Source organism: Chinchilla lanigera, unplaced genomic scaffold, assembly GCF_000276665.1.
Source record: "Chinchilla lanigera isolate Chin_1 unplaced genomic scaffold, ChiLan1.0 scaffold00011, whole genome shotgun sequence".
In the NCBI taxonomy this organism is placed as follows: Eukaryota; Metazoa; Chordata; class Mammalia; order Rodentia; family Chinchillidae; genus Chinchilla; species Chinchilla lanigera.
This window is the reverse complement of record NW_004955412.1, coordinates 22,553,020-22,580,591: the sequence shown is the minus strand read 5'-3', so window position 1 is coordinate 22,580,591 and position 27,572 is coordinate 22,553,020. Positions and strand designations below refer to the sequence as shown.

The 27,572-nt window shown below is 41.1% G+C and overlaps 1 protein-coding gene across 1 annotated transcript in view; it reads right to left on the bottom strand.

Annotated features, from left to right (window-relative positions):
• Window positions 1-4,412: 4,412 nt before the first annotated feature.
• The window catches only part of Sorl1 (sortilin-related receptor, L(DLR class) A repeats containing), a 154,196-nt gene continuing 131,036 nt past the window's right edge, over window positions 4,413-27,572 (bottom strand). Inside the window, exons 33-48 of the mRNA XM_005378364.2 lie at window positions 25,555-25,686; window positions 24,844-24,970; window positions 24,527-24,696; window positions 22,522-22,634; window positions 22,202-22,306; window positions 21,371-21,443; window positions 18,563-18,645; window positions 17,167-17,263; window positions 15,006-15,190; window positions 14,406-14,525; window positions 13,345-13,509; window positions 11,704-11,878; window positions 10,796-10,902; window positions 8,215-8,407; window positions 5,939-6,151; window positions 4,413-4,555 (exon numbers count right to left, since the gene is read on the bottom strand). Of these exons, the coding sequence (XP_005378421.1) occupies window positions 4,488-4,555; window positions 5,939-6,151; window positions 8,215-8,407; window positions 10,796-10,902; window positions 11,704-11,878; window positions 13,345-13,509; window positions 14,406-14,525; window positions 15,006-15,190; window positions 17,167-17,263; window positions 18,563-18,645; window positions 21,371-21,443; window positions 22,202-22,306; window positions 22,522-22,634; window positions 24,527-24,696; window positions 24,844-24,970; window positions 25,555-25,686 (2,126 nt within the window). The 3' untranslated portion in view covers window positions 4,413-4,487. The remainder of the gene's footprint in view (window positions 4,556-5,938; window positions 6,152-8,214; window positions 8,408-10,795; window positions 10,903-11,703; window positions 11,879-13,344; window positions 13,510-14,405; window positions 14,526-15,005; window positions 15,191-17,166; window positions 17,264-18,562; window positions 18,646-21,370; window positions 21,444-22,201; window positions 22,307-22,521; window positions 22,635-24,526; window positions 24,697-24,843; window positions 24,971-25,554; window positions 25,687-27,572) is intronic.

Sequence of the window (27,572 nt, the reverse complement as noted above, 5' to 3'; positions counted from 1 at the left end):
CAGGAGAGGTGAGTGCAGCATTCTTTGCCAGACTTCTCCAGGTACAGAAATCCGCTGCAAGCACAGCCCTTCTGCACTTCGTACTGCCTCACATTTGAAAACTGTCTTCTTAGTAAATGTAGCTACAGCTCCAGAGGAGCCACTCTTGTCACTCTCCTTATGGAATAATTCTGTTTACTTTAAACCAGCTGCTATGACATCTCCCCACTCCTCAGCCAACACAAAGACATCATGTTCTTCAAGGAGCCACCATCTGAGACCAGCTTGTTAATAACAAAACTATTCCAGGTTTTAGTGTTCTCCCATCTATGAAATAAACATCCTTTAAGAGACAAATCAGACAGTGTTCAGAGACTGGGTTAGCCATCTTTATAGCACTCCAAAGAACAACTCAAGACACAAACATTAAGTGGATTTTCAAATAGATGTGTTTTTTTTTTTTTTTGACCCAGTTAAATTTTTATTCAGTGAAAAAAGTTGACATTGAGACAAAATTATCTTAAAATTGTGCAACAATATAGTAAAATATTCAGCAGAAGTCAGTGACTTGGAAACTTACCAAGGCAATTAAAATTATAAATACCTAATTTCACTCTGGAGAGAAACAAATTTACAGTGTTTCACTTTAAATAAGAGCAGAACAGGCCTTTATTTTGCTGCAAATACTTTTGACTTTGCCTAAAGTTTCTAATAATTCTGAACAAGAATCTTTACATGAGAAGTGACACGGACTATCTGAGGATAATGTTCCATTTCAGCATTCATGCTCATCCCATTTGTGCTATCACACATGAAACTAATACCATTCTTGGGTTATTACTTGGCTTTGATGATTTAATTCATAATATGGCTGCTCAAAATTAGTGGGCAGAAACATATATACAACCTATCTTCCCTCAACCCATGTTCAGCAGTGGTACTCCTTCTGAAAACATCCTTTGTGTCCATGGGCCCAGCAGTATGCATCTTTTGCTGTCTCTTCCACATCTCAGTCTTGCATAGAAAGTAGTCTACATAAACTTAATGCACTAGCTTTTATTACACAAAAATTGTACCTGAAAGGCAGCACACACCCCTTTTATGAAAAATAACCTAACAGGAATGTCAAAATACAATCCCAGTACAAGTGAAGGTTCTTCCCAGAGTTTTCAAGTCAATCTCTACAATCCTGATGAGGACGGCATTTGGTTTGGTTCTGGATCTCTTCTCTGAGCAACCTCCCAACTCTGCTGAAGCAAGAGAATTTTGAGAATTCACCATGATTCCCTCAGTGGGAGGAGGGACAACCAAACCTGCTGGGGTTGGGGTTTGGGTCTTTGCAGGAGGACTGGAGGTAGAGTCTTTAGGATACAGTGACCATTAGGTGGGTGTCTGAAGGCAGGATTCTCGAGGAGTGGGTGCTTATCTATGAGGGGCTCACCATGCCACTAGTCTCCAAGCTCCCTGCATCACTCAGTGGGTTGAATGATGGGCAAGAGGGATCATGCAGCTGTGCTCCCCATCTGTCCCACAAGTATCCCTAGTGCAACTTCCACAGATGCAACACCAAGAACCCCTCTGCTGAAAGTCAGAAGTTCCAATCAGGTACCCAGCTGGCCAGGGCTGCCAGTAGCTACTGGAATTGCTTATCTGTCTGGAAATAGATGTGCCCCCTCTGGGGTCCCTGGAGGAACTCTACTCTGTCATGTCATCCACTTGGACCCATGTCTCACAAAGTTCAAGAGTGTTCACCACCAAAAGGAGCAAATTCAGCTTCCATAGAAAACACATACACAGTCCCCCTGCCCACCAAATTTTAGTGGCCCAATAGTGGTCTACACCACGTAGGCATCTTGTCATATATATCTGGGACAGAACAAAACCTTTGCCCATACAGTGGTTTCAAGGTCACACCTACACAGTACAAAAGCCCCTACTCTGCAAGCAACCAGGTGTCCAGGTGGTCACAGTGAAGAGTTATCCAGTCACCTTCAAAGACTTAACACAGTATCTTTTTCACTCGCAACTGTCACTCCAAGCTCTGGACTCTTGCAGATGGCATAAGGAACATCAAAACCTCCACAAAACTGTGTAGCAGGAAACAGGGGTGCGTGCTTCAAAAGTTCATAAAAATATACAATTTACACATAACTGCATCTATCTAGCTTAGTCTTCAGGACCTTAGCTCTTCTGTTTATATAAAATACTCTAGCCCTAAAAGGCTGCTTGTCTTCAAACAGCACAGTGGCATCTTCCAAGGACGGGTGATGGCTGGTCTCTACAGTACTGTGCACCGAGCACCGGGAGGCACTGGAAACTAGAACTGGAGGCTCCGAAGCATCTCCCGCTGCCAACTGGAGATTTACGCTCTGTAAAAAGGCTTGCCTATGGCATCGCTGGAAATAACGTCTTAGAGCTTTTCTGTCAGCTTTTACAGATGCCATCAAAAAGTTGGCAGAAGAAGGAAAGAAGAAAATATACTTTCTCATGGTTCAATTAAATGACTTGCCTTCCACCATTGTTCATCTTTCAGCTACTTAAAGAGTTTATTAAAGTGGAGGTGGTAGGGCATGGGGTTTTGAACAAAACTCCAAGACAAGCTATAAGTGAAATAAATTCCAGTCTGATGGAAGAAAAATTAAACAGGAAAGAGGAAAGTAGAGAAAATAAGCCAGAACAAAGCTTATCATTCCCATCATTTGTTAACATGAACTCTAGCCCTACTCAAGTGACATATTAAATGACGATAGGTCAAAATACTCCTCATCTAAAATATATATGTATAAATAAACATTTAAAAAACTAAAACATTTTATTGGTTCTTTGTTTTCTAGACAGTCTCTAGGAAGAACAAAACTATATTACCACCCAAGAATGATACTTTTGGTTAAAAAGAAAATACCAACACTTGTGAGAAGATAACAGACTACGGGGAGGGGAGATGGAGTTTGCATATATAAAGGACACATACTCGGAGGCATGACTTTGGAAAATTCCCAGAGCTCACTGCATCTCAGCTGGGAGGAGATTCTGCACTGAGGATGTTCGTACATGTGACAATGATGCTAGACATCAATGCCTACAATGCTAAGTCTAAAGGAGGGGCATCAGTCCACAGTGGATTCCGTGCAACTTTCAAGCGACTGTGATCTGGATACAGGGGTGGCATTGTAATGCAGAGGGGAAAAAGCACAGGTTGTTTTCTAGTGAATAAATAAACTCCAATATGGCTGCTGCTGTGGACTGAAAGAGGTGGCCCAATGCTTAGGGCCTGTCTCTGTGTGTGTAGCATTTTCTCTGCAGATTGGGTGGGGACACGCTAAGGGAGGGGGAGGGAAGGTAATGGAAGGGAAGGGAAGGGAATTCTCTGCAGATTGGGTGGGGACACGCTAAGGGAGGTGGAAGAAAAGCAAGAGAAAGAGAGAAGGCACTGACCCAATTGAAAATGCCTGCATATATCAGTGTGAATTTTTAAGGACAGTTCAGTGGCCACCTTGACCCAAATGTAAAAGTTTACATTTGAGATTCTTTGGTGGTAGTGAAAGCAAACACAAAATTTCAAATGGAGAAATTACATACTATATTTGCCAGTGTAGCTATCATGGCACAGGCCTGGAACTCTCCTACCACCACAGTGACTTTTTACAATGACAATGATCCCAGTGTATACGAAAGCAGTGTTAGCATTTGGTAGCTTTCAAAGCTACACCTTGTGTAGAGGCATTTACAGTAAGAGCTGATCAATTAATATAAGAGGAAGCTGTGGCTTGCAGGGCTTCCAGAATTGCAGCTCTGTTTAACTGAAATCTAGCCATGATTCAGAGCTTTTTTCTGCCAAAGACTTCTATGACATACAAGTGAGTAAAATGGATTGTTTTGGAATGGCAACAAAATGCTTCTGTTCCCCACCCCACAACCCTATGGGCCAGGGGATCATAACATACATGATGTCAGATGACCACAAAAAGCTGGCCTTATACAGAGTCCCAATAAATTAACAAAAGATCATAAAAGAACCTTTCCCCCAAACATTTTCATGTAAACTAAATCCAAACAAAATTTAAAATCTGAACACACTTTCAAGGAGAAGGGATTCTACCCATCACTCTCTCTTGAAGTTTTTATTAAATACATTTCTGTGTCTTAGAAAAATAAAAAGAATGGCCAACTTATTGAACCAAAATTATCTCACAGATTTAAAAGCATGCCCAGCAAGCACAGCCCTGTAAGACTACATTAACGTCAAATCAAAGCAATTTGGTTACTAAAATCAACCTGGTTTGAAGTTCACAGTTGATTACTTACTACAAAGTTTATTCATTCCTTTCTTTCCTTTTTTTTTTTTTTTTTTTTTTTTTTTTTTTTTTTTTTTTGTTTTGCTTTTTTTTTTTTTTTTCCATATAAAAATAACATATTGCAACTCAAAGTGCATCTTTTAAAATAAACCATCAACTATCTTTATCAAATAAAATATTTACACCATTTGGTTTCTAGTGAGGAAAGCTCTTTCAGGCTATCACCATGGGGACATCATCTGAAAATCCAGTTATCATAGGAGCATCTTCATCATCTTCCCCTAGAAACAAAAAGACCAGCCTTCATGAGTTCCGGCAACATTTCCCCTCACCCTAGCCCCACAGTTCTACCCGTCTCCCATTCCTGTCACAACTCCCAGTTAAACCCTACCACAGTCAGCCAGGCACAGCAACCAGACCTGAAAGTCAGCTCAGCTTCCTGTGCCACTCTTGGGCCACCTTCTGGCCATCAACAGGTAACCAAACTGATTGTAAAGGTAGCTTAAACTTTGTTAAATCAAGCAAATACAACTTGCAGGAAGAAGGATCTCATTACCTACCCAGAAGTCAAATGGGTGATTTGGGTTCCCCAATTTGAGTTATCCACACCCTACAAGAGTGTAATGAACTTTATTGTTTCCTTTCTCTTTTGGATTTGACCTTAAACTGCTTTGAGGAAAAGGATCTTGGAGGGGTTTAAGAATTTGGGGGACATCTTCCCAGACTAATCTATGTCCTTTGAGACCCTTGTATAATCCTGTGGAACTGCTGATCTGCATTCAGTGATCAGTGCAGAGCGCTGCAGCAGGTCAACTCTTCTGTCCCCAACAGCAGGAAGCAAAGCCACCACCCCATTCATGTGAGGCAATCCAAGTACTCAGTGATCAGACAAGAAAAGAAATTAAGAAAAAGTAGGGCCAATATCACATGAGCAGTAAGCAGGAATACATAAATGTCTTCATAAACAAGGGAAATACTAACTATAACTACTGCACAGAAAAAAGTAAACAACAAACCCACACTCAGCAGTGTGAGTTTAGGGACACCTTTAACAGTCCCATTTCATTATATTCTGCGGTCTACTCGCTCTCTTAGTGTTTAGGAACTTCAGTGTGCAAAGGTTTCTAAAAGGGATAAAAAGATTTCCTTCTTTTTTCCACACTATGTGTTATCAACACATAAAGTCAGATTGGCTGCTGGGACTGCACTAGCAAATGGAAAGAGAGAGAGCCAGATGGAAGGGTCTCTTCCCATAGAAGCGGCTGAGGGAAGCAGCATTTTTTATCTCGACTAGGATCTTCCGGGATGTCAGCCCTCCAGGTCTGTGGAAGGTGAGAGACAATGGTCAGGGGGAACATCGCTGAGGATTTTCTGCTCATTTGGGAGTCTCCAAAACTCAGGGCCTATCTGTCTTGCCTGTACGAGACAAACTCCTAGCAGGTCTTCCTTGCTTCTGGCCCAAACCACACTATGGAAGTAAACGTCATATTTTCATTCAGGCAAGTTAAAAGCCAGCTGGTTTCTTCTTATGTGGGGGACTTACTAGTTAATAAATATCTTCTCTCATGTCAAAAGATAAGCTGAAGGCAAAGTGTCCCGAACCGGGTCACTGCTTTGTTGGGGTCCACCCTGAGAGGAAGAACCAGCCTCCCCTGCCCACTTACCCAGGTCATCCCCTGAAGAGAAGATGGCTGAGCCCAGCCTAGAGCTGTAGTGGCTGTTGGCAAAAGCAGTAAAGCTGCTCTGCAGCCTCCGATGCTTGGTGTATAGGATGGCGAACCCGACCCCCAGGCTTAGCAGTATCAGGAACAAGATGGGAACCACCACTGCAGCGACATCAGTGGACCTGGAAGCCTGGACTGCTGCTGCGTCTCCACCTGCCGAGGCAAGATCCCCACCAGTGAGCCTCCTACATGAAGGCAGAAGAATGGCCCAGGCAGTCCTCAAGGCCCCACCCACCAAAAAAAGCTAGGAGTTAGAAACAGCTCCCCAAACTGCATGATGCCTGAATGTTTCCTGACTGCTTACTATGAGCTGATAGACCATCGGCCTTGTGCATGCAAATACGGTAATTACTTTAGACTCCTAATCACTGCCTTGTTGGTTATTTAGATAATCTCTTGGAAGGGAGACCTTTGTTGGGGTATCAACATTGATTTCATTAGCATTATTACTTAAGACCACTTGCTTGCCTTACATAAGAGGATGTGAAATCAGACCCCTAATTAACAAGACTGCAATTATTTCCCCCTACTTGGCACCAAAGTCACTCTGAACTGCAATTACCTGAAGCTCCATTAAGTGATACAAACGAGATTCCTTTACTACAATACTGACTTAACAGCTCATGAAGTTTTACGAGGTTTTTTACTTAAGTGAAAAAGAGAGAAACGACCTTTCCATATACATTTAACATTTTTTAAAGCTCTCTGAAAAGCCATTTAGGTGTTTATAACCTAACAACGATGGGGCCTTCCTATGGCTTTAAACAAATGCAGGTTTTGTAATGATTTGCTAACTAATTTCTACCCCCTGGCTCTCTTGGGTCAAGTGATCCTCCACTTGGGCCCTGTTGGGGTGAGGGCTATCACTTTGAAAGGGGGTAGACTTCTCATATTCAAAATCCTGAGCAAGTTTGAACTTCAGGAAGAACAGTAGAGCTTAGGAATCAGGTTGTTACAAAAGTAGCAGTGTGGATTTTCCGCCATCTAAGTCTCTATAGGCTTAGGCTTCTTCCCTGGTGGAGCGGCAGGTGGTAGGGGGCAGGGGGCAGGGGGAAGAGTGCAGAAGCAAGGCTTGTTCCTTTTGCAGAAAGCAACACAGCTACCCAGGGATTCATTCTAGTGGGGAATTCACAAAGATGAGCCAGTTCTGGTGAGCCTAATCCAGCAGTTCAATACTCATCTGATTTTACATTAATTATTTCCTGCTCAGAAAAAACTCTGGCAAAATCTTGTTTAATGGTTCCAGCCTATCCCAAGTGTGTAGCAGTAAGTGAAAGTGAAGTATGCACTTGGCTGGAGCACGGTGGAGGCGGCAGGAAAGAGTGAGCTCCTGACAAGCTTGGTTTCCTAAAGGCAGCAGGTTGGGGTCCTCACAGCAGGTTTTTCACTAAGAATATTTTACAGGTTGCTGACTTGCTTTGCTTAAAACAGAATGCAATGAAGGAAGGACCCACTAAGTTAATAAAAGTTGTGCTTTTTAGTTTTTTGGACCTTTCTGAAGCCTCCAAAGGGAAGTGGAAGACGGTAAGTATTCTTAACGTCTTTTGGAGGGATAAGTATTCTACAAGATCACACCCCAGGAAGCATTATGTGATGGAACATTTAACAACTCTAATGCAAGACTTTGGCTTGAGCCTTTCTGACTAGGAGTAAATGTAATTAACAAGACCAGTGGCAAAACATCTGTGGAAACCCTGGCCAATCTACTGCAACATAAGCAGACTTTCTATGTAAAGCACTAGTGTGGCCCAACACTGATACCTAGGGTTGTCCTAGGACAGGGATCTCAGGCAAAATTCAGGTTTTGATCCGAGGCTGTCGGCTAAGTAGATGGGAAAGGGCTCTACAGTTAGCCTCTCCACGGTGAGGAGACATGCTACAGGGGCTCTGAGAACTCCCCTAAAAGCAAACAACAAAACTCTTGTTCGCAACGTTTCTCACATAAAACCTCCTTTTTAAACAGAATCTTTCCTCTCTTGTACTTTATATTCAGAATATGATCACTGGGTAAACTTGGCTCATGCCATCCCTGGCTCAAAAAGTACTTATTTGTTCGCAAAATCAATACCTGACACAACCGATACACAGGTGCTTTTCTTCTGAGTAAAGAGCAGATTTTAAAATATGTCTTAGAAAGACACACGCTCATCAGACCATACTATATCCCTGCTATTTCCCCAGATGGGAGACAGAAGCTGGCAGCCACAGTGACTTACCAGACCCCAGCTCGTCATACAGCAGGACAGCAGGCTCCCCACAGATCTGGCTGCCAAAGAGGCATCGTGCTTGGACGGTGAAAGTATAATTATGGCCCATCTTCAGGTTGGAAATTTTAAAGAAATTGTCAGTAGTATTCCCAAGGTAAGCTGTGATATTCATGGCACTATCAAACATGTGTATCTCATAGCCCTGAAACAAACACACAGGAGATTGCTCAGGAAGTCTGTTACCAGTTCCAAGCATATGTGAGCTTCTTCCTGCAGGGTTCTATAGAGACGAAAGCCCTTTGGGTTTCTCATTAGTTCTTTTTATATGACCACTGTGATACCTGATTCAGACCTAGGAAAGAGAGATTTTTTTCTCACCCCAGTGTCTCAAAACTATTGTACCTACTTAGCAGCTGCAGTGTGGAAGGGAAGTGTAGCCTCAAGGAAAGCTAATTCAACAAATACATGCTGAAAGTCTCACTCTGCTGTCCCTCCTCTCAAGCAGTATTAAATGCTGCAAAGAACCTGACCATCTCAGCAACAGCCTTCAGTGTAGAATTTGACTAATAATAAATCGTGGCCATGGTGGTCTCTGGCAATATGTTAAGATGCAGGAACTCACAATTAGGGAAGATAGAAAGTTTCTCCTTAGAAGAGTATGTGAGAAAGCTACTGTCACCTTGCTTCCTGTCTCCTTGCTTTCTAGCTCTTCCTAAGCTGATCCCAAGCCCAAGCATCTTGGCCTTGATGTAAGAGGGACTTTAACAGGCTCAGGAACCTACTCACCAAAGGACAGGCTGAAATAACATTCCCAGACTCAGAGAGAGTCCTCAACCATATTGAAAGAAGTCATCCGGTAACAGCCTTGACCCAGGCTGCTGGCTGAAATTAGATGACCAGTGGTTTTCCTTGCTTATCTCCAAGAATGCTAGTGTCAAAACTACCACCACTAAGCTCAGGCACCACCCTCTCCCCCCAAAAAAGACTGCGTTCCTTGTGTCTATTCACATACCAGGCTCACTCATCCACATAAGCGTGGTGTCTTGGTCCCCACCCCCCTGGCCTCTCTATTTTTTGAACCCCAAGCCAGGTGGAAAGAAGAGCATGCTGTGTCTATGCCAGAAGTCTCCATTAGGAACAGAACGCTGACCCATAACCCCAACCTCAAAGCTGAACTTCCAACACCTAAGAAGGATCTCCTCATGGCAACTGGCTGCTAGACTGGGCTTCATGACACCTGCCTGGCATCCTACTCCTGTATTTTGCTTTTCACAAACTAGCAAGTATTATTTACTATCTAATAGATATTCAGTGTAGAACATTGGCAAACTACAAAAAGATACGAGAAAGCTAAATTAAATTACATACCCAAACATCAACCACCTATATTTCAATAGTTCTCTCTTGTACATTTATAGTGTTTCCTCTTTTTTATTGTCATAATTGGTGTATATGAATCATACATGTGCATTGTTTCTTTGGAAGAAAATCTTAGAGTTGCTGGATTAAGAAGTATAAACATGTTCATGGTGTCTGACTCATACAAACCACAGAGCCTCTCCAAAGATTGAGCCGATTTATATTCTGAGATACTAAGGCCCCCAACTGTTGCTCACGCTGGTAAAAGTCCTCCTCAGATCTTTGCCAAGGTAATGCACAAGTGCCACGTTTTTGCTGTCTGGATTCCTAGTAAGGTCGAACCTTTCCCCTTTAGCTCACCACTGCTGAAGATTTTTACTACGTCACTTGTATGTTTTTCAAAATTGGAATATTCCTGCTTTGAATTGACTTGAATGCATTCTCTTTATGTAAGGATATTAACCATTTAGATGTCAAAATTGTGAGAGTTGTATAAATTCTCCAGAATGATAGAGCTTTTCAAATCTGAACTGAGCTTTGCTTCCAGAATCACCCTGTGTCTGTGGAGGACCCTGGAGCTCTTTGCCACAGAGCCACAACAGAGTCGTCATGTCCTAACTGAGCTCATGCTCTATTGTCAGTGGGACAAACCCAGCTCAATTCAAGAATGTGCTCATCACTGGGTGGCAAAACCCACCTAGGTCTCACTGTCCCTTCCCCAGCTCCCTTGTGAATGTAGTGTTGGCTTACAATAGCAAAACGACAAAAAAAAAAGGTGTTCAGTAGGCAGCAGAGAATCTTCAAATTCTTCTGCTCTCCCTAAAAGTTTCTCTAGGCAGAAAGGGATGAGATGCCAAGATGAGCACGTAGCTCAGCTCCCCGGCAGTGTGGGCAGTCCAAGGGCCTGGGAAAGGTGAGATCTTGGTTGGGATGCTAAGCCCCTACCCAGCTCCAGGAAGCACAGGGAGTATCCTAGCCTGTGTCCCTTTCTGCCAGGGAAGAAAGTGTAGGACTAAAAAGTGCTTAGTGCAGAGATTCTCATCTTTAATGGGCAGTATAAACATTTCACTAATTAGAAATCCCACAGAAAGTAGTCCTTTAATTCTCAAGTTCACTTCCATGCCCTACTCTTTTTTCTTACCCTATCTTCACTAGCGTGCTGTTAATGAGCTCATCTCTGAAATAGCATTTTGATTAGATTTCCAGAGTTACTGACAATGGAGGAACTTACCCTGCTTTCATTAAAATGCTTTTCCTTTAAAGCAAGACTTTTCCAAAATAGAAGAACATGGTCATTTTCCGTTATGATTTTTAAGGCATCAGGTGCTGATAATGAAACTGAAAATCAAAGATGAGACAGGATACAGTCAGTGGATAATGTGAAGATTAGGGTGGACTCTAGCACACAGTAGATACCTTTCAACTGGCATCCATTTGTTCTTTTATAACAACTTTAGCCAAGAAATGTGGCCAGTATCTAATTTAATAATAGCCCTTGGACCCAAAGATGGACAAAAACAGATGAGGCGAGAAGATGGTGAGAAAGGGATGGGATACAGTAAGGGGTCTTCTTGAACCCAGGACATTGAAATAATACCAAAGTGTATGACCGGGGCCTACTGCGCTCACTACCTGCCTAACAAGGGTGGAAACTCCTCATACTGTCTGCTGCTGTCCAAGTAACTGAGCTTCTTTCTCACTTTTTGAACTTGACACTGAATACCCTTTAATCTACAGCCCAATTATTGGTCTCCCTCCATTTCTGCATGTCAGATTGCTGCAATGAACCCCTGTGCCTTAGTCCAGGTCTTCAGATGCCATGCTTTGCCTTGGTGGTAAATATTACTTATATTTTCTAACTCTTGGGCAGTCCTACTGTGTTCCCCCTGGTGATGTCAAAACAAGCTAGGAAAAAGCATAAAAAAGAGAGCCACTCCCCAGCCCACTGTGTCTTGGCCACTTCATTGCAGCCTGGATATGGGATCCCTGCTCCATGTACTGCTCTGGCACAGCATGGAGACACAAGAGCAACATTGGTAGATCCCAGGCAAGTCCTGATGAAATGTCACTGTGTAAAAGCCCAGCAGCACTGTAAGTGCTCAGCTGTGCAAGAAGGACTCTGTGCTCTCCCCTGCTTACCTGTAGTAATTTTTATGCTGGAATCTTTGCTCATGTTCCCTAGCTGGACAATGACATGATATTTCCCTCCAGGTTCCAATTTGCTAATGGTATACTCCACAGTACTGTTGTGGGATTTTAGTTTGTAGCTCCTGTCGGTCTTTCTAATCAGATCTTTAACTGCAATTGCATAGAACTGGAACAACAACAACAAAAAGAATATCTGAGTGGTAATCAGAAACTCGGCATTCTTTACTCTTCATAGTTCAAAGGCAGACAGGGTAACACAAATACAGTCCTCCCTGTATATCTATAGGAGACTGATTCCAGGAGCCCTGTGGATACCACATGCCTTACATAAAATGTAATAGTACCAGATAATGCACACATATCCTCCTGTATACTTTAAATCATCTTTATATTAATGAGAACAGCTAATATAATGTAAATGTTATGTAAATAGTTGTAATATTGTATTCTTTAGGGAATAATGATAAGAAAAATATCAGTACATGGTCAATGTAGACACAATCCCTTTTTCAAACATTTTCAGTCTGCAACTGATTGGATCCACAGATACAAAGAACCAACAATATGACAGTGGCTGAGATCCTCAAGCACCATATTCAGCAATATTCCAAAATCTGATTCTGTTCTTCATCAAGCCTTTGTAATAAGCAGGGCCAGCCTTATAACAAGCATGCACTGAGAGAATTACACACAGAATTATCAACTGGACCCAAAAGAGAGAGAGAAAATAAACAAAACTCTAAGGTAAGCCACATTTACTGTGGCTAGGTTGGAGCAAGCAAGGACATCCACGTCTAGTAGCCAACTTCTGTATCACCACCACTGCAGCAGTTTTACGGATACTGTCAGAAGAGAGACGATGAACAAAAATGTTCGATTCTAACTCTAGAGGACAAACACTATACTGAATGTCTGTAGGGTGCTTCTTACATAGTATATGGGTGAGGAAAGTATAGGTACATGGGATAAGCACAAGAAACTCATCATCAGGAAGAAGCTTAGAGTTAAGAGGAGACTTCACAACCAAGTATTTTATACTAAGCACCCCTAGGATGGAGGGGAGAAGAGAGGGAGCAGAGGTAAAAGAAGCCCAGAGTAAGGAAAACTGAAAGCTATTTTCTAAGATCAATGCCTCTTCTTTTACCAGGGGCCAGCAAACATTCTGAAAAGGTTCAAACAGTAAACTTTTTAGGCTTTCAGGACCAGATGGTCCCCACCACAACTATTTAACTCTGCTGTTTGTAGCATATATGCAGATACAGATCATACATAAACAAGTGGGCGTGGCTTGGTTTGGATAAATCTTTATTTAAAAGAAAACAACAGATGGACCAGATTTGGCCTGCAGACATTTGTTGGATGACCTCTGTTTCAGAAAGTTAAGGTGTAGGATGCGAGCATTAAAGAAGGAGGGATAAACCAATATGACAGCTGGAAATAATGAAAGGGTACCATCTACAAAAAAGGGTATGTATAAAGAGCCTATATTTTCCTGGGTAGATACGGGAGAGACATGCTAAGCTGCACTATTAGGCCTGTATTTCCTGCTCCATTATTGTACCACCTTCCACGCCACGCCACCCGAGGCATGCTAAGAATAAGCAAGGCTGCCGGGATGTCCAGCCTGCTCACCAGATCCTGGTCAGGAGAGTCATATGGAGATTCCCACTTGATGACAGCTGAGGTTTTGCCTGTATGAACCGCATGCAGGTGACGGGGTGGAAGCCTGCTGTCTGGGATCATCTTCACGACAACATAGTCAGAGGATGGTCCTTGGTAAGGAACCAACACCCGGACCTAGGGCCCAAGCACATGCACGGGGAGATAAAAACACAGAGTCTTGCACAATCTTCAACAAACTGTTTTTTAACAAAATAGTGACCCATACATGCAATTACAGTTCAATTAGTATCAAAGATATAAAATAGTTCCCTCCACCCCAGACCACTGCTAACAGATTTTTGCACTTCCTTCCAGAAATGTCCTAGGTAGAGGCTGGGGATATAGCTCATTATTATAGCTCATATTACCTTACATGTGCAAAGCCGTAGGTTCAATTGCTAGTGCTACCAAAAAGAAGTCCCCCAAATGCCCAGGGCATATAAAAGAACAGATATATTTAGGGATATAAATTCACCCTTGTATATAATGGTGTATGCATATATGTGTAGCCTATCTTTCTTAATTTTACACAATGAAAACACTACACATATTATGCTCTTCATGTCTTATACTTAATAATACAGTTTAAAGATTTTTGCACTTCAATATATGTAAAGTAATATTTCTTTTGGACAGTTGCCCTGTTTCCATTTCATGAATATGCCATAATATTTTTAATCATTCCTTTTTTGAGGGACACTTAAGTTATTTCAAATCTTTTGCTATCACAAGTAATAATGGACCACACATCTTTTTTCATATATCTCGGTAAACATGTAAAAATACATAGTGGAACATGATAAACACTTTTGATTTGTCTGTATCTATCATCAATCCTCCATGGTGGACTGCAGTTATCTAAGTGCCTGTGATGCCTATGATAAAAACAAAGAGATATCTTCCCACACACACTGATCACTGGAATTCAAGTGTCCAATTCCCCAAATCCAAGATTGAGCTCAGGAGCCCAAAACTTAAGACAGCCCTTAAAAAGTAGAAACTCATTCTGCTTCGCTGGTACAGAAACTTACCAGAAACAAATACTGCTCATCTTTACTGACAATGACTGTCTTATTGTGAAGTGAAGTAGTTATACTCTTTGGGCTCCGATAGAGGTCAAGAAAGGACGTGGCATAGAAAATACCATAAACCTTGTAAAAGAAAAGAACGGAAAAGGATATCAACATATGGGCCAGTGACCTCATTTTCTGGAAACCCCTAATTTAAGTGAATGTTGCTGCCAGAAGCCATCCACACAGTCTCCTAGAAACATTACACTATGTCCTCATCCACTTTATTCACCAGACCTACCACCATACAACTTCTGGTTCTTCAGAGTTAAAATAACCTTAAAGGGTAAATGTTTTAAAGATACTCGGGACATCATAGCAGTCACTATAGTGCAACTAAAGACATGCATAAAAGAGGACTTTAAGAGCTCTTTAAGAAAGTGGCAAGAATGCCAGGCCTGAGACATCAGGTGCCTCTAGAAGGTCATTCAGAACTGACAGAAGGTGGCTTGAGTTTGGGGTGAGAAAGGAAGACACAGCAACAGAGAACAGAGCCCTGTAGCTGCCCTGTGGAGGGTTGATTCTATGTGCACTCTGGGACAGTCAATCTGACCCACTCACCACATTCCTGGGGCCAGTCCAGGTGCATTCCACTGCAGTCTGATTGATAGCCTTGGCTTTGAGGCTAGGAGCTGGTGGGCGAACTCCTCGGGTCATTACATGCTCAAATGCCAGGGGACTATCCCCCAAATCAGTCTTGGCCCAGGCAGAAATCTCATAGGACGTATGAGCTGTCAGATTGTCAACTGTGAAAACAAAGACAGAGGACACCAGGAGGAAGCTGGGGTTGTTAATGAAGAATTTGGGTCACTACAGACACCCTATCTGAAAAAAAGTAGTCACTCAATCTGAGTCCTAAATGCTATAGGACTTCATCAATTTACAGGTTTATCTAACATTTATTTACTGATGACTTAATACATGCGGCACGTCTCATGGGCACTGGGTCATTTCCTTTAAAGCTGACTATCTGGGAATAAAATTTGTCCAGTCCTCCTGCGTAGCCATTTGACCTTGTGTTACATAAGCCTTGAAAAAAAATCACACTCTTCTGCCCAGCCATCCCATGAAATCAGAGAGGGACTCAAAAATCTGTAGATAAAGATTTGCATCTCAGTGTCTTTTTCAGTAGAAGAACACTGTCATGACCCGGCTGTCTGGCAACAGAGTAACAATTGAACCACGTCTGTTCCACTAACTACTCTGCAGCCACTAAGATTTGCTCCAAAGAATATTCAGTGACATGGGAAAATTCTCACAATTTTATAGTAAATGAAAATGCAAGGATACAACACTATATATACACTATTCTCATTTGGTTAAAAAAAAATATATATATATAAGATTAATGCACAGAAAAATACCTGGGAGATATCTGAAATGCAAAAGGGAAATTATAGAAAATTTTAATATTCACTATTTTTTTGTCATCTGAAATATGCATATGTTCCTTTTCTAACTGAGGAATTAAAACTAAAGGAAGCATGAACAGAGTGGAGGATACGCTAAAGGACAACCTTGGGAATGCAGGATTAGGGAAGGGTCTCAAGCTGTGTTTTGTGGTTGCATATCCTTGGTAAAGTATTTACATGCTCTGTTTCCTTGTTTGTAAGATGGAGAGAAATAACAGCACTTACAACAGCTGGCTGTTGCAGGGATTAAAAAGGAAAGTGCTCATAAAGTGCCTGGCATGATGCCTAACACAAAGCTAGTCCTTCACAGGCCTCAGGCAACAGCTAGTAAGCCTCTGCCAATTGTACTAGTACAACAGTGAGGCAATGGGATCACGGGTTTTGGAACTGGAAGACATGTTCCAGTTGTGGTTCTGTCACCTTCAGAGGGAACCACCTATTCTCCAAACCTGGGCTTTGCCGCTGTTGGATAAGCAGAGCTCATGGAATTACAGTATTATTGGGGTTATGTAGAACAATAATCTCAACAACCCAGAATATCTAGATAAATGACTGCTCATAGCAGGTACTCAATGTTCTCCCTTGCATGACCTCAAAAGGCAAATTACTGAATCAAGAAGACTTTCCCTTTCATCATCATCATCACCATCATCATAGAAGATTTGTGGGTTCTGTTTCATAAGGAACAAATGAAAATATGATGGAAATAATTTGCAAACAGGCTGGAAGAAGTGGAAAGCAGGAAGTTCCCATGTCATTCTCAATGTTTAGAGGCAGCTTTGGGGACTGAAAGTTTTCTTTTAGAAATACATTAAACTCTGTGCATTAGCCTACTTTCAGACAGAAGGTTTAAGGCTCTTCTCTTACACAGATAAGAGAAGGGTTGGGCTGCTTCCTTCCTCATTTGCTTGGTCCATTCATCCATCAATAAACACTGAAGACCAACTATGTACTGGGCTTTGTGCTACTTATTAGGATGAGGAAATGAACCAAGTTAGAAAAGAACCATGATTAAATCTAGGAACATCTTCTTCTGGAGCACAATAATGATCGGGAAGAGTTAAACTGGTCTCTTTCCAGTTCTTCCTCCTGTGCGACCTCCAACTTCCATGAAGGCAGGAGTGGGCTTACAAAGATGGCAAGTGTAGGTTTCCCTACCAAGCCAGGAGAACACTGATAGTGTCCTCAATGGACAAGAGCCTATCTGCCTCCAGAGAAGATGCTCTCTCTCCCAGACACCTCTCTACTGCCAGTAGGGCACTGATCCAGCCTTACTCCTCCCCCTCACACCAACTAGCCTCAGGTGTTACCTTTGTGTGACACTGTGCTCCCTCGGAAGCTCAAGGTTCTCTTCTCTTGTTTGTGGGTGTCAAATGCCCAGAACAGATTCACCATATAGCCATTCACCTGCCAAGAACCAGGGAGCACATGACGGAACAGCTAACACAGTCAGAGGGCATGCCAAATACAACAGGCAGGATCAAGAGTACATCTCCTTTCTGTTTCTTTAGGAATCTCAGTTCTCACACTAGACAGACAGTTCTTCTGATTTTTAAGCAAGTTCTATTTATGCTATTATTAAATAGTATTTAGCTAGCGGGCAGAGATATAGCTCAATGGTAGAGCACTTTTCTAGCATGTGTGAGGCCCTGGATTTGATCCCCAGGACCACAAATAGGAATGATACTCAGTTATGTTCTGTGTACTTCTAAAAGTAAACATGAGATCATTTATAATATAAAATATATCCAAAGAAACCAAAAAATTAATACAGCATAAAATGACAAGAACCACGAAGTACAGGTAGAAACAGGAAAAGTTAAAAAGATAATCAGGTTGTGGTAATTAAGGACAGCTCAGGCTGTCCTTGCAGTCAAGGTCAAGAGGTCAGTGACAACGTGAGGTGGTGAAATCTCACTATCTAACATGAGTAAATACATCTATGCACCAGGAAAGACTGCCTTCATTAAGTCCCCTGATCAAAAGATCTTTAAATGTGGGACCAAAAAAAAATGTTTTCAAGACCAAAGACATGGACCATACGAAGGCCATCCCTTGTATCAGCCCTCAATGAAGTCAGGGACATAATACTAAATTGTAGTTAAAAGTAGACGGCACACGGATTCTAAAGGCTTCTTGTTCTATCACAACCTCACAGATAGGGAGGAGGAACAGACTAGAAAGATCATTAAAGAAAGTGGATCTCAACCGCAGTACCTCAGGGAAACAGCTAACTATGTTGGAATGTGAGCGTAGATGGACCAAGCTCAACATCCAGTGGTAGTGGAAAGGAATGAGTGGGAAGCTACATGGAGATACACGATGAATGTGTTTCTAACACATCCACTCTCACAAAAGGGTTGCTCTTCCACTGTGAGAACCTCTGTATTAGCACTTAGCACCAGGAAATCCAATAAAGCTGAAAATTACAGGGCATACATATTCTGTTAACACCAACTCTTTATTTGCACTGTAGCTGTGAACCATTTAATTATATGGTTAAAGAAAAAAGGCACCAGGCTGAGGCAAAGTAATTACATATAGAGCCTCAAGTTGTTCTTCATGGGGGACGGAACAAACCCAGTTCTGGTATTTTAGCTTCTCTAGATCAAGACATTCATTTTTTCCTAATCTTACTATACAAAGTCCTATCGGTTCCCATATAAAACAAAGCTCCACCCAACTGCTAGTGTGAAATTACATTACCTTGATATCACCGTCCATGGTTAGGGTGAGGCTTAGAGAATTTTCATCATAGCTGTCAATGTGGATATCTGGTGGTGGAATCACTAAAAACAAACAAGCAATTCAAACAGAAAAACCACGGGTTGAAAAGTGAGGAAGGCAGGACTTCACAGATTTCAACTCTACAGACAAAGCCATCTTTCAGCTGGGAAAGAAAAGGCATTTCTTTGGCTGTCTTTAATTTCTGTCTCTTTTACTCTTTTCCTGCAGCTTGCTTGGTGAACACAGAGCAATTCTGGCTCAGCCAGCCAGCCTGGCAATTAGGTAAGGCAGAAAAGTTTCATTAAATAAATGATCCCAAATAACCCAGCTTCAGTGTGGTTCTCAAAGGTACAGAGATCCCTGGAAACATCAATTTTTTTTATACTAACAAAGTCCCAGTGTCTCAAGATCTTTTAATAGGATGACAATAAGATGAATCATAAATTATAAATGTATGCATGGCATAATTGGGAAAGCACAGCCTCTGGAGGCAGGCAAACTTGAGTTCAAATTCTTGACACTTAACATCCATGTAACCTGGGGCAACTTACTTATCTTCTGTGAGCTTAGAGATATGTATCTCTTCACTTCAGAGAGCTAGGAAGGTTAATTAAAACAATGTATGTATACTGCCTAAAATTCAACTAATGTTTTCCATTCTTTCCATTTCCACAAAAGTCTAATTTATAACAGATTCAAGAGCAAGTGTGCTTTCTGAAGGATCAGAGCTCGAGCTGAGAGTCAACGGGGCAAGGAGAGAATGTGGCCAAGAGAAGAGACCCCTGTCAGTTCATGGCTGTCATTTGAACTTGTGCCTATAAGATGATAGTGCCCAGCATAGCATAACTGAAATGGGCTCTGTGGGACACATATGATCAGAAGACACCTTTCAAGGGACAACTGGTTTACTAGACTCTCCATGTATATGCCTCTTATACAGGAAGGGCAAGAGAAACTCAAGATCTGGTGGCATAGGAGGGGGGTCAAAACATAGAGACGCCCCGTCAGATGGTCAAGCATGTAATAAAACTAGGCTTGAGAAAAACCCAAGAATCAGAAGAAAAGCCACGAGAAGCTTTAGACAGCTAACTCAGAGCCACTCGGCGGGGTGCTACAGTAAAGCCAACTTGAGTTATGATCACGGTGACCAAGGGGAGGCCACAGTTCTTTCCACAACCAGTTCATTCACCTACAAAATTAGATGAAAATATTTATCTCATAAATTCACATAGGACAAGTAATGTGGTATTTAGCACATAAGAAGTACTCCGTAATTGTTGGCTTTTCTCATTGCTCTTCATTCACTACATTCACTAATGAACCTTGTGCTTCTAGCTGACACTGCTTCTGGATCTATCCTTCATTTCCTCATGTGACTATGATCTCAGGTCACAGATATCTCAGGGAAATACTTTTGGACACAGCACACAGTTGCCTTTTGCACACACCCTAATCCAAACACATAGGGAGGAGCTCAGATATAGCAAAATCAGAGAAGCTGAAGAAAAGCCCAACCACCCACTGAGATTTTCAAAGGCATGTGTGACTTGTTCTTTCAGAACTCCAACTGCATGTTGACCTTCAAAAGTCACCTCTTTGTGTATGAATGGCCAGTATGCTTTGACCTACATATTGTAGAAAGAAATGAAAATACAATAAAAACTCTAGGGGAGAATGAATTCAACACACTTCCTTTATCACCTACAAATATTCTGTCTGCTGACTGATTGGTGCCACTAAGTCTGGTAGCCTGCTGCCCTGATCTCCACATTCTAGATTATAAAAGGAGCAGGGAATAACTCTCAATGACTCGGTGTATAAGTCACAGGTTGAAGTTAAAGTAAACACCCAATCACATTCCATGCCGCTGTGTTCCTCTGCTTTTAATATCCTCAATCTAGAAATAAAAATCCCAGAGCCAAGATGAAGATGAAGAAAACCACTCAGGAAGACCGTTCGTGGTTCACCTGCCAACATGTGCCAGAATCCTTCATTTATTTGCTTCAATTCACTCATTCACCCACTATTTCTTCTGTTCCACTAGATACCAGTGATAGAGTGGAGAGAAATAGACCAGATCACAGCCCTCATGAGACACACATGCAAGATGACAAGCCAGCCACCCCAGCAAGCAGAGCAGTCCAGTGGGGTTTGGGTGTCTCAGCCCAGAGGGAAGCATGTAGCACAATGGTTAAGAGCACAGGCTTCATAGTCAGGTGTGTTGTGTTCTCATCCCAGCTTGGTCACTGACTGTGTAGCCTGGGACAAGTGACGTATCTCGCCTTATCTGACTTTGTAGTGTTCAAAAGATCAATCAGGTGAGCTGATGTAAATGAAGTAGTGTACACTACAGAGTGCCCAAAGACCAGTCCTACTATAGAAACCTCCACTGACACACAGTTTGTCGGTAGCACTGTGAGAAAGAAGTCTCAAGTGTCACCATGGAGCTTTCTCCAAACCACCACAAATGGACATGTACAAAGCCACCTTTATCTTTAGTGAGAAGTCGGACTCCTTCTGTTTTAGATGTTATATATGCTCACAAACGCATAGGCATAATGGCCTTTGGAAATTCCTTCAATTCTAGGAGGAAAAATATAATCTGCAGTCACCCACAAAGACTCTGCCTCTAAAACACCACAGAGATACCTAGAATTGTGCAGGTGTTAGGGAGAAGGAAGCTGTATGAGGTTTTCTCATCTATGCTTCTCCTTCCCAGTCATACTGAAAGTCATTTCCAAAGGGGTTTCTGTCTTCTCTAAATCTACAAATGCTGGAATCATTTACCTTTTCCTTTTATGGTGGTAATGGATTTAGAATCGCTCCAGTTTCCTATTCCACGACTAGTCACCGCAGCCACCTTTTCAAATCAGAGTGTGAATTAGTATGAAATAAAGGTAATACGCCACACAGCAAGAACTCTGAATGAGCTAAAGGGGTGAGATTTTGGCATTGAGGGTGAAAAATTATATACAGAGTGACCCAGAATATTCAGATTCAATATCTAGAAGCTGATAGAAGAGGGGTAAGAGACAAAGAGACAAACTTGGATAAAGGCAATTATGATAGTCCTAAGATTATAGAACCTCATTTGCTTGACATATGTCAAGGTTCTTTTAAAGGGCAGGGGTGTGTGTATTCACATACATATAACCTAGGTTCTATAGCCATATACATACATTAAGAGTATTGGGGAAATTATCAGAGTAAGTATATATATTTAATGGTCTCAATAAACATGTTTGGCCCAAATCTATCCGCTTTTCTCTAAAGATAACAGTATAATTTATAAGAACCTCACAAAATAAGTTTATAAATGCCAGTTATCATATTTCTGAATCACCCTGCAGCTAAAGATAAGCAGAAAAGAGGTAGGTGCAAAAGTATAGGTGCTAGAAAGCTAATAGGATATCTGGGTTACAAGCAGGTAAAGCCGCATTATCATAAAGTTTTGGTTATTGGAGGGAAGTCTGATTTCCCACTCAGCACAAAGAATCAAGCATTTTGCAGACTACTAATATGTATCTCTTAAAAGTAAGCACAGACTTCTTACAAAACAGGAATATGTCTTTAGTTTCTGAGACTGCCCACATGGCTAGAACAGGTGCAAACACTCACTCTGACAGTGTATAGCGTGTTGACCAATAAGTTCTTAATTTCTGTAGCATTACTAGCAGCCCTCTGGGATGCCCACACCTTGGAACCACTCCTGCTGTATTCTACCTAAAGTAAGAAGAAAAATATGAGTAAAAGGTAACCAGAGGTATGGAGCACACTGTTACCTTAAAAGAGGCCAGGGAAAAGAGGGGAAGGCAGGGTATGAAATGTTCTTATAGGTGAGTCATTATCCATAAAACTACACCAAATCAATCCCCGGCCATACACAACACCCAGAAATCTCAAGCTCTCTGATACTCCAACAACTGGAAGGTACTTACAATGTACTCACGAATGAGACCATGTGTGTGGATGGGAGGAGTCCAGTGTCCAATAATTACACCTTCCGCTTCCCTGTGGAGTGACAGCTGCAGATTTCGAGGGGCATCTGGCACTAGAAAAGAATCAATTCAGAAGTCAACTTACCCCTGGATGGAGACAATCTGATCTTATATACAGAAAAACCTAAGAACTAAGAAAAAAAAAAAAAACCTGTTAAAAGTCCTAACTGCATTTAGAAAAGTTGCAAGATACAAGACCAACATATGAAAATCAGTAGTGTTTCTATACACCGATAAAAGTCTATCTAAAAAAGAAAACAAGAAACCAGTAATACCATTTATAATAGGTACAAAATAACCTAGGAATGAATTTAACCAAGGCGGTGAAAGATCTCTACAATGAAAACTATAAAACACTGATGAAAGCAATTGAAGAATACAAAGACATTCCATATTCATGGATTAGAAGAATATTATTAAAATGTGGATACTACCTAAGGAAAACTACAAATACAGTGCAATCAGAAAACAAATCACATTCTTCATAGTATTTGTTTTAACTTCCTAAAATTTTTGTGGAATCATGAAAGACTCCAAATATCGAAAAAAAAAAAAAAAAAAAAAAAAAAAAAGCTGGAAAGCATCATACTACCTAACTTCAAACCGTACTGCAAAGCGGTAGTAACCAAAACAGTATGGTACTGTTATAAAAAAACACACACACACACACAGATAAATGGCAAAGAATAAAGAATACAAAAATAAATGTATCTATTTACACCAATTGACTTTTTTGGACAAAGGCACCAAGAACATGCACTGGAGAAAGAATATTTACCATAGTTCTTCTGTAAAAGGGGCTGGGAAAACTGAGAAGAATGAAGTGAAACTCCTATCTTTCACCATATACAAAAGCACCTCAAAATAGACCAAGACTTAAATGTAAAACCTGAAACTATGACACTAATAGAAGAATAAGGGAAATGCTTCAGGACATTGGTTTGAACAAAGACTTTACTGTGACAGACTATAAAATTACATAATATAATATATTACAGACCATAAAATCAAAAATTAACATATGAGCCTACTGCAAACCAAAACACTTCCACATAGCAAAAACAATTAGTAGTGAAGATACAGTCTACAGGATGAAAGAAAGTATTTGCAACCTATTCACTCAATGAAGAATTTATATTTAGAATATATAAGGAAATCAAACAATCAACTGTAACAAAAATCTGATTCAAAATGGGCAAATGATTGAAATAGACATTTCTCAAAAGAAGACATACAAACAGCCAAAAAGAATGAACAAGACATAAACATCATCAATCATCAGGGAAATGCAAATTAAAACTACAATGAGATATCATTTCATCCCAGTTAGAATAGCAATTATCAAAAAGACAAAAAATAACAAATTCAGAGAAAGGGGAATTCTACTAAACAGTTGGAGGAAATATAAATCAGCATAGCCATTAGGGAAAAGAGTACAGAAATTCCTCAAAACTCTACTAATAGAATTATCCCATGATCTTACAATTATACCACTTGGAGACATAGAAAAAATAACTAGAATAGGCAAATAGTCATACCTGTCAACTACATGAAAGGAGAAAGGAGAGAACTCTCTTGGACACATAAATTTGGTACATATCTTTAAAATCTAGTGACAAAACTACTGACGTGACTCATATTTTAATGATAGCAAGATAGTAAGTATCAAATACTGGAAAATATTAGAGAAAAAAAGATAGAGGCAGAAACTAAGAAATGCAAATGAGCGCAATGGTAGAGAGAATTTAATATTTACTTCCTAAGGAGTAAGAACATTTTCTGCATTATAAGGAGAATAAATGATCAACAACTCAGCAAGATCATTAAACTTAGCCCCAACGCTTCCACACATATAAGAGACATAAAAGAATGTTTCCACATTGCTGAGCAGCCTTGGGAAAACTAAGGTCTTATAGATATCACAAACATGAATTATAACACTTACACCCTTCTGGAGTCCTCAGAGTAACAAAGTCATTGGTGTTGTGTGCCTTGCTCAGACATTGAACCTGTACTTTAACCTGATATGTGGTATCTGGTTTCAAGACTTTCAATACAGTGTTTGTTTTATTGCTGTGGGTCTCCAGAGTCTTCCAGATGCTCTCTCCAACCACTCTGACAGAAAGAGCAAAGATATCGTCACAACAGAGCAGCAAGGGGTGGCTGAGACGTATGGCTTCGCTAATAAAGAGGTTCACTATAAACATCACAGTTTACCGAACATTCAGTGAAAATGAAGACCATAGCAAAGATGGGACCCACCTGTAGTAGACATTATACACACAAGAAGTAGAGGGCATTTTTTTGGGCCGCATCCAGGTCAAAGTTACATCCCCAGAGAAGTCAGCTGTCCATTGAAGATTCTGTACTTTGTAGACAGTTAACTCATCTAAAGAAAAAAAGGAAGAAGAGTCTAGAAATGTATGTATTACAAATCCTTAGATTTGAAAAGAGCTGTGCTTTTGGGTAGTGTTACCATGATCTGAACTGTCAGGAAATCATAATCACTATCTGAGAAGACATCCTAGAAGATGTAGCTGAAACTTCCTTCTACAAACTTTTCCTAGGGAAATTTAGGACTGCTCAGGCATGCTACTTTTCCTGGCACTTCACCTCCTTCCTGCATTTTGAGCTTGATTCTCAACAGAGAATGCTACAATTCCAAGGACAATGTCACAGCAGGATCTATTACCAAATACATTCCAGAGAAGACTGAACCAATGAGGAACCTAGCTCAGTCAACAATGGTACATCAGCAAGAAGTCCCCAGAAAACAAATCTAATACTGGAATTTCATCAACAGGGAGGAGGTGATAGGAAGTCACAGGAAGCTTCATGTAACTTGGTGCTCCAGAGTTGGATATGAATCTCTTCCACTTTCAGAGGAAGCAAAAGTTCTGAAAGGTACTAGGTGAACATCCCCACAACAAATGAGCCACCTAGCCCAGACCAGCCTGTGGGGCCAGCACTCACCACTGCAGGCTTTCTCATCACTCTCATCCGAGCAGTCCAGGAAGCCATCACAGCGCTCCGAGAGAACAATGCAGGCCTCGCCGTCCTCACACTTGAACTCCCGGCTCATACAGGTCAAGGTGCTGTGTGTGGCTGGAACATAGGCAACTTCCTTAAACCCATGGAGGAAATGCCATGTTGCACAAAAGGTCTGGGGTTATTCACCAGACTGTTTGGGAAGAACACTTTGAAACCTTTCTGAACTAATTGGCTTTGGCTTCCAAGTATGTCTCTGGAATGAGTAAAGTCTCCTCTTGCACTGTGGTACCATCTTACATAATAGTAACCACTGGGATCTTGTTCCAGCAGGATGCAAGCTCTGAAGTCAAACAAACTAAGGCATAAGTTTTTATTCTGCGTGAAGCTGCTTAACATCACCCAAGTTCAGTTCACCCTATTAAAACTGGGGTGACAATTCCATGACTACTTCATCTGTGGGATCTAATGAGATTGAGCACCTGCATCAGTGCCAGACTCCTGGCAGGTGTCAACAAACTGCACCTATTCCTCTATAAGACTAATTACTCTGTTCCTATTAGTTTGCAGTCTAGAATGATGCTCTACTTTCTGATTTGACTGATACAAATATGAGACAGATCACAATGTTAAGATGCACGCCCACTTGTATAGTGTTTTTTAACTGTTCAAGTTTACAAACTATTTTCACAGAAAATGAAATACATTAATGCAAAATAAAGAACAGTGAAGAGTTAATTAACTTGATGGCAGGCTATTAACTGAAACACTTCTCTCCAACAGGGAACGCTGGAAAAGAAATTATGCTAATGGAGAGGACAGACAGGAATGGCTATAGGAACTGGATCCGCTACCCCAGGGTGGTCTAAGCCAGGTGAAGTACTTCATACTTTCATGATTCTGGATCCTGGACAAGGAAGGGTGACATCAGCGACTCAATACCATCAGTAAGTGGGGTCTAAAATTAACGTTGTGCTTCTAGTTCAAAGATTCTCATATTCTAATCCCTGGAACCTAATAATAGATTGCTCTATATGGCAAAAGAAATTTTACAGATGTGATCAAATTAAGAACCTGTATTATCCAGGTGGGTGTAATCTAACCACATTTTGAGATATAGGCAGAGAAACTGGGTAATATTCATTGTATTACAGGGTTTGTCTCGGGAAGTGTCTAGGGATCGCACTACAGATAAAAGCATATTAGAGTATTAAAAAATGGTTCAAGAATTACTGCTATAATGGCTTCAGGAACCCAAGACAGAATTCACCCCTCTGTGCAGTGAACACTGATGAAGAGCCTACCATGAATCAGGTTCTATGCCAGTCGCTCAGAATATGATAATATGTCAAACAGACGAAGACCTACTCTCAGAGAGCTTTGCTTCCATTGAAAGAAACTACAAACAAGTCAACCAACAAATATGTCCATTTGTATAGTGTACCAGCTGCAGAGAAACACAAGAGTGTGAGTTAAAGGGCAGATGGGCTGCACCACTTTGTGCAGCATAATCAGGGAGGGACGTTGCTCAGAAAGGGATTATTCAAAAAATACAAGATCATCATCACAGAAGTTTTCCACTTGGTAAGAATGCGAGAAAATACCAGCAAACAGATGAGTAAGGCTTTTAAAGTAAGGCTTTAAAAGCAAAAGAACATAGGTTTCAGAATCTGGAAATCCGGTTGTCATTAGTCTCTAAAAATTCTTAAGCTGATTATTGAAGAGATGACTGATGGATCCTTAGCACAGAATGTAGTAGCCATTGGTTTTTCTCAGAAGAATCATGTCACACTAACCACATTTTGTTTTCGACAAGGTGATCAGGTTAATGGATTGAAAAAAATGATGGGGATGGCACATCTGGATTTTAAACCCCTTAACTAAACAGCATTGTTGTGAACAAGACAGATTTGAAGGGGCTGGGGATTTAGCTCAGCGGCAAAGCGCCTGCCTGGCAAGCGCAAGGTCGTGAGTTCGGTTCCCGGTACCGGAGAAAAACCAAA